Source organism: Coregonus clupeaformis, chromosome 6 (genome assembly GCF_020615455.1).
Source record: "Coregonus clupeaformis isolate EN_2021a chromosome 6, ASM2061545v1, whole genome shotgun sequence".
Classification (NCBI taxonomy): Eukaryota; Metazoa; Chordata; class Actinopteri; order Salmoniformes; family Salmonidae; genus Coregonus; species Coregonus clupeaformis.
In genome coordinates this window covers 31,737,991-31,755,226 of record NC_059197.1, presented here as the reverse complement: position 1 = coordinate 31,755,226, position 17,236 = coordinate 31,737,991, and the positions used below count along the sequence as shown (strand labels likewise).

At 44.9% G+C, this 17,236-nt stretch overlaps 1 protein-coding gene across 6 annotated transcripts in view; it reads right to left on the bottom strand.

Annotated features, from left to right (window-relative positions):
* Positions 1-17,236, bottom strand: part of ryr1b (ryanodine receptor 1b (skeletal)) — a 215,757-nt gene that overhangs the window by 11,337 nt on the left and 187,184 nt on the right. For 5 of the 6 annotated variants that reach the window (XM_045220046.1, XM_045220050.1, XM_041878154.2 and 2 more), the window contains 10 exons: positions 13,038-13,119; positions 12,363-12,550; positions 10,092-11,210; positions 6,233-6,318; positions 5,984-6,152; positions 5,692-5,778; positions 3,496-3,807; positions 2,552-2,682; positions 1,530-1,706; positions 1,259-1,319 (listed from right to left, as the gene is read on the bottom strand). In XM_045220046.1, coding sequence (XP_045075981.1) covers positions 1,259-1,319; positions 1,530-1,706; positions 2,552-2,682; positions 3,496-3,807; positions 5,692-5,778; positions 5,984-6,152; positions 6,233-6,318; positions 10,092-11,210; positions 12,363-12,550; positions 13,038-13,119 — 2,412 coding nt within the window. Of the gene's footprint in view, positions 1-1,258; positions 1,320-1,529; positions 1,707-2,551; positions 2,683-3,495; positions 3,808-5,691; positions 5,779-5,983; positions 6,153-6,232; positions 6,319-10,091; positions 11,211-12,362; positions 12,551-13,037; positions 13,120-14,223; positions 14,254-17,236 lie in introns of all 6 variants that reach the window. The other variant, XM_045220041.1, reaches the window with a different exon arrangement.

The following is a 17,236-nucleotide window of genomic DNA, read 5'->3' as shown; positions in this document are numbered from 1 at the left end:
TGTGTGAAAGCGTAGAATAACTGACAAATTTACAAACGCTCAACACCCGTTGAATATGGCCGGTGTCAGTAAACGTTGGCAAAAAAGCGGAATTAAATTGTTGCCAGCAGCACAGTTGCGATCACCAACGCTCTGGATAACATAAAAACAGCCTAACCAGCTCTGCTAGGGCGAGTAAAATGGTCAGAGTCAGCTGTTCTCTCATTTGTGTCTGGAAGTAGCTAGCAAGCTAGCCAACGTTAGCCAGTTAGCTTGGGTGCTTGACTGCAGTTGGTAGGTCAGAATGCTTGGATCAACCCTACTCCTCAGCCAGAGCGTCCAGTGTGCGCTCTGAATGCTCCGAGAGTGAAACGTTCTGAATTTACTAACTAACAATGCTCTGAGTTTACGAACACCCAGAGCGCACTCTGAGCACGCTCTGGCACTCCAGATTAAATTTACGAACACACCCGTAGTATAAACCAGCCTTTGGTCTTGAAATCTTTGGTTGTTTAGTACATGGCCTCACATGTGAATGCTTAAAGAGATGGGTGGGGCTAAGGCTTTAGAAGGTGTGAACGATGCTGAATGGGTGTAAACAAAGAGCTCTCCAGTAGGTGTACCAAAACATTTAAGGGCCATTTCCTCAAAAGTGAGGTTACAACTGTCAAAGCAGAATGACTTTCCCATTGTTCCTCAACTGTAGTGTATGATATACAAATTTCTAGCACTGAGTCTCTACTTTAATCTAATGTAAAAAACACAATTTCAAATTTTGCTACCTAAGACCGAATCGAGTCGGTCGGTCACATATAAAGGATATTTCATGCTGAAACCCTCATATTAGACACCAATGGTATTCACTAAGTTGATGGTTTAAATTTAGGATAATGTTTTACAGCTTTGTCATTCTATTTTTTATTTGAAAATCATCTTATTTTATTATTTCATATATTTTACATGTGATAAGGCCAGAGATAACTACAGACAACTGTACAAATCTGAAGTACCGAAAATGGCCACTAGATGTCTTGTGACAGATTACATAAAATCCTTGAAAGATACCAGGATTCTGGTAGTTTATTGGTTTCCAGTAATATACCCTCCCTTTGCAACCCTAATCAGTATCATAGTATCAGTACTACTACAGTACTACTACAGTACTTTTACAATACTACTACAGACAGAGAAATGGCCATGTACCACACTAGATACAGGAATGTCTAGAAGACTCCACATTCACTGGACTATACTACAGCATGGTCCAGTATTGACTTACGTTGTCAGTGAAGACCACCCCGAACTTCCAGATCTGGTATTTGATGTCAATGGAGATAATCCTATGGAGAAAACAACACGTTTACTTCTTAGCAAACACACAACTACCACACAACTACCTCACAAAGCTGTCTCAATGTTGACTTCAGGTTGTGCCAGTTGTACCAGTTGTATGTGCTTGTACATTGCTTGTTTGTTGTGCAAATAATTTACTAGTGAATTTGTATAATGTATGTATGCTTTCTGCAGGTCAGTGGGGTGTGTTTATGTACCAGCTTAACATGCCACTCTCTGGTTCGGGTTTCTTCTCTTGTGTCATGGCGCTGACATCCAGAGAGGCCAGGTCCATCCCAAGCAGCTCTGCGATCCTCTCCCTGCCGTAGATGTCCCCGTACTTAGCCAGCACCTTTGTCTTCACAAACTTGTCCCAGTAGTTGTTAGGGAATGACCTGTGTGGAAAATAAACATACTTTGAGAGAAGGGTCAGGGTTGGAAGATGGGTGTATCAGTCCAAATGCTATCTGTTTATTCCTTTTATATTCTCATTGAATCGGTGGTTTTCATGACAATAACAAATAAAAGAGGAATGAGAGGACAGCCTTGTCTGGTTCCACCTTGAATCAATAACTGATGTAACAATGAGCACGGTTACATGCCCACAATAATACGATTATTGTGAATAGTCAGAGACATATAATAGTTAGATTTAAATGTTTACATCCTTTACAAGAATAATGATTTCCCTAATAATACTGTTTACATGGACACATCTAAAATAAGGCTACGTGATGGGGACTTTGATAAATGCAGAAAATCGGCAATAAAAATAAACGTTTTACCATGTTATTTTTGGGAAGCCTATTTGGTTTTGGGTTCGGACATATAAAGTTTGCATGTGAAAACTATTTCTAAGACGCATACTGTACTTTTTCAGAACTCACTTCATTTGCGCATTAGAGGGAGGCTTGCGCTGTGCTGCTGGCTAATGCGCAGATCAAATTCTGATTCACCTGTTTACATGTTCTAATAATGCGAAACGTTTCTCTCGAAAAAACTGGTGTTTTAATCGGCGTATCCTTACTTCATTTATGACCTTAGACCGATGAGGATAAGCAGAGTAAGATGTTTACATGACTAGCACCATACTCGGCCTACTGCAGTTTAATATTGAATTATTAGTGTGCATGTAAACATACTCAGTGTCTTTCTCCTGACTAGATAACTGATCCAATGGTTAGGATTTAAGTCAGATTCAGGGTTAGGGGTCAGAGGTCAGGGTTTAGAAGATTCTTACGGGGTGTTGAGCACCAGTCGGTCCCACTGTCCCTTGATGTCATCGTCTTCTGGTTGCTCGGTGACGTAGAGACCATCAAACTCCAGCTTCCTAGCCAACTCCTTCTCCCTCTTAAAGATGACCAGAGGAACCTGAAGGAAGACACACCATGAGTAGCTGCTTCTCCCCTGTGTGTGTGTGTGTGTATGTGTGTGTGTGTTTGCATGTACATTACTGGCGGTTTTAGATTTTAGTGATGTTATATATAAATTATATGCAGGCCTCAACCACTACCCTGAGAGCACTTGATTCAGTATATCATGCGGCCCTCAGGTTCATTACCAATCAAAAACGTCTAATACATCATTGTGATCTCCACAGCGCCGTTGGCTGGTCGTCATTGACCTTGCATAGGTTTAAACACTGGTATAACCTGATTTATAAGGCCATACTGGGTAAAATGCCACTTTATCTCTGTTCTTTTTTAATCAGGTCAGTAAATAAATATCAATTACGGTCCCATTTCTCATTTGCTTTTAACATTACCAAGAATTAGAACAGGTCATGGTAGAAATAGTTTTAGTTACTCAGCTCCGTGGTCCTTGAATTCTCTCCTGAACATTTTAAATGTGATGATCTCGTCACGTTGGTGGAGTTTAAACTCTCGGTCGATGTAAATATCATAGAAGAGTGTAATTGTCTTTAGGACAGCTGTTTTTTTAGTTATGACATTCGTGTTTCTTTACGTAAAATGTACATTGTTGTACTGTCTGTGTGTCTATAGTTTTGTTCAATGTTGTGTGTGTCTGTAAGTAATTTTGACTGAAACTTTGTTCCCCCTGCTGCTGTTGGTCCAGGTCTCTCTTGAAAAATAGATTTGATCTCAATGAGAAAAACCTGTATAAATAAAGGCTTAATAAAACAATAAAAAATGTGAGTGAGTGTGTGAGTGTAGAGCCCTGTACCTTGAGGCAGTTGTATCCGATGATACAGAGGAAAGCGATGACAGTGTGTATGATGGCCAGCATGGACAAACAGGGTTGCATGTAGCCCGTACTCTCCTCCAAGTAGAAAAAAAAGGGCCCTTCCTCCTCATCATCATCATCACCACCACTATCGTCATCATCACCACCATCGTCAAATGGATCAATGCCAGAACCACCCTCGTCCACAGCTCCGGAACTCTCAAACAACCCAGAACCCTCGAACAGGGCGGAGCCCTCGAACAGGGCGGAGCCCTCGATGTCCTCTGACCCCGCCTCTACATCATATCCAACCTTGTAGAACAGGAAGATTAGGTAAGTATAATATAATGTGGTTATATATTATATTATTCTATATTATTCTATATTCTATATTATATTATACATTATTATATTATTATATACAGTGGGGGAAAAAAGTATTTAGTCAGCCACCAATTGTGCAAGTTCTCCCACTTAAAAAGATGAGAGAGGCCTGTAATTTTCATCATAGGTACACGTCAACTATGAAAGAGAAAATGAGAAAAAAAATCCAGAAAAATCACATTGTAGGATTTTTAATGAATGTATTTGCAAATTATGGTGGAAAATAAGTATTTGGTCAATAACAAAAGTTTCTCAATACTTTGTTATATACCCTTTGTTGGCAATGACACAGGTCAAACGTTTTCTGTAAGTCTTCACAAGGTTTTCACACACTGTTGCTGGTATTTTGGCCAATTCCTCCATCCAGATCTCCTCTAGAGCAGTGATGTTTTGGGGCTGTCGCTGGGCAACACAGACTTTCAACTCCCTCCAAAGATTTTCTATGGGGTTGAGATCTGGAGACTGGCTAGGCCACTCCAGGACCTTGAAATGCTTCTTACGAAGCCACTCCTTCGTTGCCCGGGCGGTGTGTTTGGGATCATTGTCATGCTGAAAGACCCAGCCACGTTTCAACTTCAATGCCCTTGCTGATGGAAGGAGGTTTTCACTCAAAATCTCATGATACATGGCCCATTCATTCTTTCCTTTACACGGATCAGTCGTCCCTGGTCCCTTTGCAGAAAAACAGCCCCAAAGTATGATGTTTCCACCCCCATGCTTCACAGTAGGCATGGTGTTCTTTGGATGCAACTCAGCATTCTTTGTCCTCCAAACACGACGAGTTGAGTTTTTACCAAAAAGTTCTATTTTGGTTTCATCTGACATTCTCCCAATCCTCTTCTGGATCATCCAAATGCATTTTAGCAAACTTCAGACGGGCCTGGACATGTACTGGCTTAAGCAGGGGGACACGTCTGGCACTGCAGGATTTGAGTCCCTGGCGGCGTAGTGTGTTACTGATGGTAGGCTTTGTTACTTTGGTCCCAGCTCTCTGCAGGTCATACACTAGGTCCCCCCATGTGGTTCTGGGATTTTTGCTCACCGTTCTTGTGATCATTTTGTCCCCACGGGGTGAGATCTTGCGTGGAGCCCCAGATCGAGGGAGATTATCAGTGGTCTTGTATGTCTTCCATTTCCTAATAATTGCTCCCGCAGTTGATTTCTTCAAACCAAGCTGCTTACCTATTGCAGATTCAGTCTTCCCAGCCTGGTGCAGGTCTACAATTTTGTTTCTGGTGTCCTTTGACAGCTCTTTGGTCTTGGCCATAGTGGAGTTTGGAGTGTGACTGTTTGAGGTTGTGGACAGGTGTCTTTTATACTGATAACAAGTTCAAACAGGTGCCATTAATACAGGTAACGAGTGGAGGACAGAGGAACCTCTTAAAGAAGAAGTTACGGTCTGTGAGAGCCAGAAATCTTGCTTGTTTGTAGGTGACCAAATACTTATTTTCCACCATAATTTGCAAATAAATTCATTAAAAATCCTACAATTTGATTTTCTGGATTTTTTTCCTCAATTTGTCTGTCATAGTTGACGTGTACCTATGATGACAATTACAGGCCTCTCTCATCTTTTTAAGTGGGAGAACTTGCACAATTGGTGGCTGACTAAATACTTTTTTCCCCCACTGTATATTATATTATTCTATATATTATATTATTCTATGTTCTATATGATATTATTCTATATTATATTATTCTATATTATGTTATACATTATTCTGTTATTCTATAATATATTATTATATATTATATTATACATTATTATATATTATATTATACATTATTATATTATTCTATATTATGTTTCACCTTGTAGAAGAGCAGGATGAAGTTGAGGGCAAAGGCGATGAAGAGAGCCAGGAAGCGCAGGTTGTAGAAGTTACGAGACAGATAGTTCTGGTTGGAGAAAGAGAAACAGGTTGTAGAAGTTACGAGACAGATAGTTCTGGTTGGAGACAGCAAAATTGGTAATGCATTGGTAATGTATTGGTAATGTATAGATCATGATTGATAAGTATTGGTAAGGAGGAGATTAGTAATGTATTTGTAATTTATTCATAATGTATAGATGATGATTGATAATGTATTTGGTAATAGTCACCATGAATTTGATCCTCTGGATCTCTAGCTCATTCCACAGCTCATAGCCCTCCTCTGCAGGTCTCTTCTCCTTCTTTGCCTTGGTCTTCAATTTGTCCTCCTTCGCTGCCGGTTCTTCCTCTTTTACCACGGGCTCAGCCTCCTTCTCTGCCTTCTCTCCATTCTCATTGCTGGAGGACAATTCATCAATCAGTGAGTGAGTGTGTGAGTGAGTGATTATGAGAATTAAAACACGAAAGAGAGGACTCACTCAGCCTTCTCCTCCTCTGGGGGTGTCTCTTCCTCTGGTTCTGTCTCTTCTCTTTCTTCCCCCTCTCCTCCGGACGTTGCTTCCAACTACAACACACCACTCACTGTCAACAACTGGCACAACACACTGTCAACAACTGGCACAACACACACTATCAGCAACTGTCCCAACACAGACTGTTAACAACTGTCCCAACACACTGTCAAAAACTGGCCCAACACACATTTAAAACTGGCACAATAAACTATCAACAACTGGCACAAGACACTGTCAACAACTGGCCCAACACACTGTAAAACAACCAGCCCAACACACTTTCAACAACTGGCCCAATACACTGTCAACAACTGGCCCAATACGCTGTCAACAACTGGTCCAATATACTGTCAACAGCTGGCCCAATACACTGTCAACAACTGGCCCAACACACACTTAAAACTGGCACAACACACTGTCAACAACTGGCACAAGACACTGTCAACAACTGGCACAACACACTGTCAACAACTGGTCCAATACACTGCCACCAACTGGCCCAATACACTGTCAACAACTGGCCCAATACACTTTCAACAACTGGCCCAATACACTGTCAACAACTGGCCCAACACACTGTCAACAACTGGCCCAATACACTGTCAACAACTGGCCCAATACACTGTCAACAACTGGCCCAACACACAGTAAACAACCGGCCCAACACACTTTCAACAACTGGCCCAATACACTGTCAACAACTGGCACAACACACTGTCAACAACTGGCCCAATATACTGTCAAAAAACTGGCCCAATATACTGTCAACAACTGGCCCAACACACTGTCAACAACTGGCCCAATCCACTGTCAACAACTTGCCCAACACACTGTCAACAACTGGTCCAATACACTGTCAACAACTGGTCCAACATACTGTCAACAACTGGCACAACACACTGTCAACAACTGGTCCAATACACTGCCACCAACTGGCCCAATACACTGTCAACAACTGGCCCAATACACTTTCAACAACTGGCCCAATACACTGTCAACAACTGGCCCAACACACTGTCAACAACTGGCCCAATACACTGTCAACAACTGGCCCAATACACTGTCAACAACTGGCCCAACACACAGTAAACAACCGGCCCAACACACTTTCAACAACTGGCCCAATACACTGTCAACAACTGGCACAACACACTGTCAACAACTGGCCCAATATACTGTCAACAACTGGCCCAATATACTGTCAACAACTGGCCCAACACACTGTCAACAACTGGCCCAATCCACTGTCAACAACTTGCCCAACACACTGTCAACAACTGGTCCAACATACTGTCAACAACTGGTCCAACACACTGTCAACAACTGGTCCAACATACTGTCAACAACTGGTCCAACATACTGTCAACAACTGGTCCAACATACTGTCAACAACTGGTCCAACATACTGTCAACAACTGGTCCAACATACTGTCAACAACTGGTCCAACATACTGTCAACAACTGGTCCAACATACTGTCAACAACTGGTCCAACATACTGTCAACAACTGGCCCAACACACTGTCAACAACTGGTCCAACAAACTGTCAACAACTGGCCCAACACACTGTCAACAACTGGCCCAATCCACTGTCAACAACTGGCCCAACATACTGTCAACAACTGGTCCAACATACTGTCAACAACTGGCCCAACATACTGTCAACAACTGGTCCAACATACTGTCAACAACTGGCCCAACATACTGTCAACAACTGGTCCAACATACTGTCAACAACTGGTCCAACATACTGTCAACAACTGGTCCAACATACTGTCAACAACTGGTCCAACATACTGTCAACAACTGGTCCAACATACTGTCAACAACTGGCCCAACATACTGTCAACAACTGGTCCAACATACTGTCAACAACTGGTCCAACATACTGTCAACAACTGGCCCAACATACTGTCAACAACTGGTCCAACATACTGTCAACAACTGGCCCAACACACTGTCAACAACTGGTCCAACACACTGTCAACAACTGGTCCAACATACTGTCAACAACTGGCCCAATCCACTGTCAACAACTGGCCCAACACACTGTCAACAACTGGCCCAATCCACTGTCAACAACTGGTCCAACATACTGTCAACAACTGGTCCAACATACTGTCAACAACTGGTCCAACATACTGTCAACAACTGGTCCAACATACTGTCAACAACTGGTCCAATATACTGTCAACAACTGGTCCAACATACTGTCAACAACTGGCCCAACATACTGTCAACAACTGGTCCAACATACTGTCAACAACTGGTCCAACATACTGTCAACAACTGGCCCAACATACTGTCAACAACTGGTCCAACATACTGTCAACAACTGGCCCAACACACTGTCAACAACTGGTCCAACACACTGTCAACAACTGGTCCAACATACTGTCAACAACTGGCCCAATCCACTGTCAACAACTGGCCCAACACACTGTCAACAACTGGCCCAATCCACTGTCAACAACTGGTCCAACATACTGTCAACAACTGGCCCAATATACTGTCAACAACTGGTCCAACATACTGTCAACAACTGGTCCAACATACTGTCAACAACTGGTCCAACATACTGTCAACAACTGGCCCAACATACTGTCAACAACTGGTCCAACATACTGTCAACAACTGGCCCAACACACTGTCAACAACTGGTCCAACACACTGTCAACAACTGGTCCAACATACTGTCAACAACTGGCCCAATCCACTGTCAACAACTGGCCCAACACACTGTCAACAACTGGCCCAATCCACTGTCAACAACTGGTCCAATATACTGTCAACAACTGGCCCAATCCACTGTCAACAACTGGCCCAACACACTGTCAACAACTGGCCCAATCCACTGTCAACAACTGGTCCAACACACTGTCAACAACTGGCCCAATCCACTGTCAACAACTGGTCCAACACACTGTCAACAACTGGCCCAATCCACTGTCAACAACTGGTCCAACACACTGTCAACAACTGGCCCAATCCACTGTCAACAACTGGCCCAACACACTGTCAACAACTGGCCCAATCCACTGTCAACAACTGGTCCAACACACTGTCAACAACTGGCCCAAGCCACTGTCAACAACTGGTCCAACACACTGTCAACAACTGGCCCAACACACTGTCAACAACTGGCCCAATCCACTGTCAACAACTGGCCCAACACACAGTAAACAACTGGTCCAACATCCTCACAGTCTATGATGTATAAATATTATCCAAATAACATAACTAAGGTGCTGTTTTTTCCTGACCATGTGGCCTGACCAGGTCAGTTTAAGTGGTTAGGAGAACCTATGTCTATATGGCTGTAAATTGGCTATAATACAGTGCCCTCCGTAATTATTGGGAAGTGACATTTTTTCTTCTTCTTTTGGCTGTATACTTCAACAGTTTGAAATCAAACAATGACTATGAGGTTAAAGTGCAGACTGTCAGCTGTAATTTGAGGATATTTTCATCCATATCGGGTGAACCGTTTAGAAAGTACAGCATTTTCTGCACATAGTCCCCCCACATTTTAGGGGAGCAAAAGTATTCAGACAAATTCCCTTATATGTGTATTAAAGTAGTAAACAGTGTAGTATTTGTTCCGATATTCATAGAACACAATGATTACATCAAGCTTGTGACTCTACAAACTTGTTGGATGCATTTGCTCTTTGTTTTGGTTGCAGATTATTTTGTGGCCAATAGAAATGACTGGTAAATAACGGATTGTGTCATTATAGACTATAGAGCCAAACGATAAAACAATGCTTCATAATAATAATGGAGGGCACTGTATATAAAAACATAACGGGTGTAAACTAACCAGTTTCCTCTTGAGCAGTGGGGTTCCCTCTGGAGTGGGGGGTTCTACAGCCGTGGTCTCCCCAAAGTCTCCCAGCCCCCCAGGGGTGTCGAACCCAGGCATCCGTCCTCCCTCCTTCTCCTCACCGTCCCCTCCCTCCTCTCTTTCCTCTCCTCCTCCCACGTCTCTATCCTCTCCTCCTTCTATCCCCTCCTGACCCTCCTCGGCACCCGGCTCAGGTGGCAGTTCATCGTGCACCTCATCTTGCGTTGGGTCTGGCATGCTGGCCAGGAGCTCAGTCACCGTGATCTTCTTGGCACCCTCTACCAGTTCTCCTCCAAACAGGGTGCTCCAGATAAGCATGAAGAAGCCCTTACACACGCTGTAGATGAAAGACAGGATACCAAACAGGATGGTGTAGATGAACGTGGCCAAGCCCACCACCATCTCCTTCAGAGTCATCTTCCTAAGCTTGCGGTAGCGCCGCCGCAGGTTCTTGAAGGTGAACATGTTGAAGAAGTTCACTACGCTTGTCAGGAAGTCAGAGAACGCCGAGCTGGACTCGGGAGGCATCTCTTCTCCATTTTCATCCAACTCTCCTCCTCCTCCTTCTCCTCCTCCTTCTTCCTCTTCATCCTCTGAGTCTACTGCCTCCTCCTCCTCCACCTCAGAAATCTGTGAGGCGATGTTCATCTCAAAGATGGTGTCCTCGCAGAAGTTGACAAAGAGCTCCATCTTCTCGCTCTCCCCGCCCTCGTTGACCACGTCGAAGATGAACTGTCTCTTGGACTCTCTGACCTGCGGCATCTCCCACTGATTCCTGTTGGCCTCGCTGATCTCAAAGTAGATCCTCTCGATCTTCCTGCTGGCGCCCATGATCTCTATCCGGCCCAGGAAGGGTCTAAAGTAGTTGAGGACGCTCTCGGCCTGCTCAAGGAAGTTCTGTAGGCGTGTGTCGTGGGGGACGTGCTCAGACAGGTTGGTGAGTAGCACGGCGATGTTGAAGCCGATGTCCTTGGCCGGCTCCTGGAAGCGGTCGGCAAACTCTTCAAAGTTGATCATCTCGTTTTCGTCGGCCTCGGAACAAGACAGAAGGAACTGGATCTCAGAAGGAGAGTACTGCTTCTGGCTGTCCATTGCCTGAAAGGAAGGAATCAATGAATTCATATAAACATAGATTTGCCTCAGCCATGTGAGCACAACAACACACACATTTAAAACACAATAAAGTCAATGTATTTCCATGATCCTTGTTATCATTTTGGCAAGCGAACGGGTAGCTAGGGAAAGATTGTCTGGAGATACACTGGGAACTCCAAAGGCACTTAACATACAATTAAATAGAAAAAGACATACATGTGGTGCCCGTGAGGGCTAGCCACTTAAGGTCCATGCCCTCACCAGAACCACAAGCCATGTAGTCAACCTGAAAGGTGCCCACTGGCTTGATAATTAACACAGCTGACCTCCACGGGCTCGTTAAGAGTGTGGCTGGCTACTCCATCAGCCACCACATTTAGCTGCTGGTCTCCCCTCACTCAAGGGGAGAGCACTGAGAGATCACGTAGCTCTGTTTTGGAACTTAGATTTTCTGAACAGATGATTAGATTGTAACTGTATAGGCAATAAAAGCTTTATTTTTATATTTTTTATTGACTTTGTCTCATGAGTTGTTTTTTTAACTAGAAACCTAGCCTAGCTCTGGTCAGTGACAGCACACCTCCCCACGGTCTGCCACAATACAATGTATATACACTGAATATAAAACATGCTATTTCCATGACACAGACTGACCAGGTGAATCCAGGTGAACGCTACGATCCCTTATTGATGTCACTTGTTAAATCCACTTCATTCAGTGTAGATGAAGGGGAGGAGACAGGTTAAAGAAGGATTTTTAAGCCTTGAGACAATTGAGACATGGGGATTGTGTATGTGTGCCATTCAGAGGGTGAATGGGCAAGACAAAAGATTTAAGTGCCTTTGACCGGGGTATGGTAGTAGGTGCCAGGAGCACCAGTTTGTGTCAAGAACTGCAACGCTGCTGGGTTTTTCACGCTCAACAGTTTCCCATGTGTATCAAGAATGGCCCACCACCCAGCGGACATCCAGCCAACTTGACACAACTGTGGGAAGCGTTGGAGTCAACATGGGGCCAGCATCCCTGTGGAACTCTTTTGACACCTTGTAGAGTCCCATGCCCCTGACGAATTCAGGCTGTTCTGAGGGTAAAAAGGGGTTCATCTCAATATTAGGAAGGTGTTCTTAATGTTTTGTACACTCAGTGTCTACCTTGTAGAAGTCCTTTTTGGAGATGAGGCCACGGGGGTCGGTCACGTAGTCCCGGAAGGCGTCGGACCCGGTGATGTCCTTCAGCTTGAGGAACATGTCGAAGAACTTGAGGATCATCTCCACGTTGCTGGAGGACTCCACTAGCATGTCCACCATCTGGCGGGCGATGGTGCCGTTCACCACGTTGCCTAGCGACAAGGATTGCCCCCGAAAGGTCATTTGGTTTATTAAACAAATTACAAACAAGCAAAGCAGAGACCTATAGCACATCAAATATATTCAAAAACTGGCAGAGGATGTTGAAAAATATATAAGCTATTAAAGTCTCCAGCTATTTTGGAACAGACACTTAAGGGTAATAACAAAATAGTGTTGTTTTTTACACACAACTGCAAAATTCAGGGTTTGGCAAATAAAGGAATTGGTCTGATGGTTCACTCTGATGTCATCGGCCTTCACTCTGATGTCATCGGCCTCCCCCTTGTTTGTGGGAACAATAGAGGAGCAATTGAGGACAAAAGAGGAAAGGTCCCCCCCCCCCCACTTGTGCCATGTCAGAGGACTCCTGGACCACCTATTGAAATGTGCCTTTTGTTAAGTAAATCAGGTGATAAATGAGGTTCTAGGGAGTCTGGAGTGGGTCTTTAAGCACCAGACCTGGGACCAATGGCTTACCTTCCAGTAGAGACAACAGCATCACCACCATGTCTTTCTGCAGGTCCAGGAGTTCCTTCAGCAGACCAATCTGACTGGAGTCCTGCAATAAAGAGTGCACACGTACACAAGCATAGAGAAGACAGCTGTCTCATAAGGATAGAATAGTTTTTCATGAACCATTACTTTGTGTGTCACTGTCCATGGCTAAATATCACACATCATAACACGTCTTACATAGCTGAACCCTGGGCTAGTTGTGTCCTAAATGGTGCCCTATCCTCTATATAGCGCCCTTATTTAGGCCAAGTAGTGGACTAGGTGTAGGGAATAGGGTGACAGAGAGCTGAGGGACCACAGAGTAGATGAGGAGGATGAAGGTGAGACTGACCTCACCTCGTAGTGGGTTTTACACCTCACCTCATAGTGGGTTCTACACCTCACCTCGTAGTGGGTTCTACACCTCACCTCGTAGTGGGTTCTACACCTCACCTCATAGTGGGTTTTACACCTCACCTCGTAGTGGGTTCTACACCTCACCTCGTAGTGGGTTCTACACCTCACTTCGTAGTGGGTTCTACACCTCACCTCGTAGTGGGTTCTACACCTCACCTCATAGTGGGTTCTACACCCACACCTCACTTCGTAGTGGGTTCTACACCTCACCTCGTAGTGGGTTCTACACCTCACCTCGTAGTGGGTTCTACACCTCACCTCGTAGTGGGTCCTACACCTCACCTCATGGGTTCTACACCCACCCCTCACTTCGTAATGGGTTCTACACCTCACCTCGTAGTGGGTTCAACACCTCACCTCGTAGTGGGTTCTACACCCACCCCTCACTTCGTAATGGGTTCTACACCTCACCTCGTAGTGGGTTCAACACCTCACCTCGTAGTGGGTTCTACACCTCACCTCGTAGTGGGTTCTACACCTCACCTCGTAGTGGGTTCTACACCTCACCTCGTAGTGGGTTCTACACCTCACCTCAGTGGGTTCTACACCCACACCTCACCTCGTAGTGGGTTCTACACCTCACCTCGTAGTGGGTTCTACACCTCACCTCGTAGTGGGTTCTACACCTCACCTCGTAGTGGGTCCTACACCTCACCTTGTAGTGGGTTCTACACCTCACCTCGTAGTGGGTTCTACACCTCACCTCATAGTGGGTTCTACACCTCACCTCGTAGTGGGTTCTACACCTTACCTCGTAGTGGGTTCTACTCCAGAATCGATCCTGGGTTTGCATTTGAACAAATAACACAGATGTGCATTTTAAACATCTCATCTCAGGTATCATACACATCATAGACACATAGTGATGAACAGGCAGACAGACAGATATGGAGATAGACAGACATATGGAGATAGACAGACAGATATGGAGATAGACAGACAGATATGGAGATAGACAGACAGATATGGAGATAGACAGACAGATATGGAGATAGACAGACAGATATGGAGATAGACAGACATATATGGAGATAGACAGACAGATATGGAGATAGACAGACAGATATGGAGATAGACAGACAGATATGGAGATAGACAGACAGATATGGAGATAGACAGACAGATATGGAGATTGACAGACAGTGAGGCATGAGACAGACAGACAGACAGACAGACAGACGGATGTGGAGACGGAGAAACAGACAGTGAGGCATGAGACAGTTGCAATATGAACAATATTCAAAACACAACCACGTACACTAGCTAAGTGGTACACACACTGGTCTGTGGGCACACTCAGGCAGACCTGCACCACCAGGGGAAGAAAACAGCCAGCCTCCCTGGAAGTAGTGATTATGTGCTGCTGCTCATGACTTCTTTCACTGGGTGCTGTTCTTGTTTTCTATCACATGACCATGCCAATGCCAATGCCAATACATTATTATTCTCCACATTAGAATGGTGGTTTACTAGCTAGGCGTTGCAGTTCTGAAGGAGTAGCAACCAGAGACAGAGAAGCGTACAGTCCAGCTGTCAATCAAAGCACCAGTCCGTGGCACCCTCCCAAGCCTCTACAGATCGCTATCAGAACTCATTATTGGAATATCAACTCATATTGCCCTGGGAGACTGGGTTGACCACTATACTCCAAATTACACTGGGGTGACCACTATACTCCAAACAGCCCTGGGAGACTGGGGTGACCACTATACTCCAAATTACACTGGGGTGACCACTATACTCCAAACAGTCCAGGAAGACTGGGGTTACCACTATACTCCAAACAGCCTTGGAAGACTGGGGTGACCACTATACTCCAAACAGCCTTGGAAGACAGGGGTGACCACTATACTCCAAATGAGACTGGGATGACCACTATACTCCAAACTAGACTGGGGTGACCACTATACTCCAAACAATCCTGGATGACTGGGTTGACCACTATACTCCAAATTACACTGGGGTGACCACTATATTCCAAACGAGACTGGGGTGACCACTATACTCCAAACAGCCTTGAAAGACTGGGGTGACCACTATACTCCAAATGAGACTGGGGTGACCACTATACTCCAAATGAGACTGGGGTGACCACTATACTCCAAATGAGACTGGGGTGACCACTATACTCCAAACGAGACTGGGGTGACCACTATACTCCAAACGAGACTGGGGTGACCACTATACTCCAAACAGCCTTGAAAGACTGGGGTGACCACTATACTCCAAATGAGACTGGGGTGACCACTATACTCCAAACAGTCCTGGAAGACTGAGGTGACCACTATACTCAAAACGAGACTGGGGTGACCACTATACTCCAAATGAGACTGGGGTGACCACTATACTCCAAATGAGACTGGGGTGACCACTATACTCCAAACTTGAAAGACTGGGGTGACCACTATACTCCAAATGAGACTGGGGTGACCACTATACTCCAAACAGTCCTGGAAGACTGAGGTGACCACTATACTCAAAACGAGACTGGGATGACCACTATACTCCAAACGAGACTGGGGTGACCACTATACTCCAAACAGCCTTGAAAGACTGGGGTGACCACTATACTCCAAATGAGACTGGGGTGACCACTATACTCCAAACAGTCCTGGAAGACTGAGGTGACCACTATACTCAAAACGAGACTGGGATGACCACTATACTCCAAACGAGACTGGGGTGACCACTATACTCCAAACAGTCCTGGAAGACTGGGGTGACCACTATACTCCAAATTACACTGGGGTGACCACTATATTCCAAACGAGACTGGGGTGACCACTATACTCCAAACAGTCCTGGAAGACTGGGGTGACCACTATACTCCAAATTACACTGGGGTGACCACTATATTCCAAACGAGACAGGGGTGACCACTATACTCCAAACGAGACTGGGGTGACCACTATACTCCAAACGAGACTGGGGTGACCACTATACTCCAAATGAGACTGGGGTGACCACTATACTCCAAACAGCCTTGGAAGACTAGGGTGACCACTATACTCCAAACAGCCTTGGAAGACTGGGGTGACCACTTTACTCCAAACAGCGTTGGAAGACTGGGGTGACCACTATACTCCAAACAGCGTTGGAAGACTGGGGTGACCACTATACTCCAAACAGCCTTGGAAGACTGGGGTGACCACGATACTCCAAACGAGACTGGGGTGACCACTATACTCCAAACAGTCCTGGAAGACTGGGGTGACCACTATACTCCAAATTACACTGGGGTGACCACTATACTCCAAACGACACTGGGGTGACCACTATACTCAAAATGAGACTGGGGTGACCACTATACTCCAAACAGTCCTGGAAGACTGGGATGACCACTATAGTCCAAACAGTCCAGGAAGACTGGGGTGACCACTATACTCCAAATGAGACTGGGGTGACCACTATACTCCAAACGAGACTGGGGTGACCACTATACTCCAAACGAGACTGGGGTGACCACTATACTCCAAACGAGACTGGGGTGACCACTTTACTCCAAACATGGGCCATTGTGGAAACTGCCCTGTTAATAGAAACAACAATGTTTAGGTCGATTCTACAGCTGGTAGACAGAGGCTTTGGGGGGGTGTAAGGAGGAAATCATTTTCAAACTACTGGTAGAGTTTGACTGCCTGCCTTTAAAGGAGTGCATTGTTAGTTTTGTTTTCTCTTTGAACACAAAGGTTTCTAAGAACATCATTATCAAGGAACAGTGCACTCCAGGGGCTTCATGTATAACCGTTACGTACATTTCACAC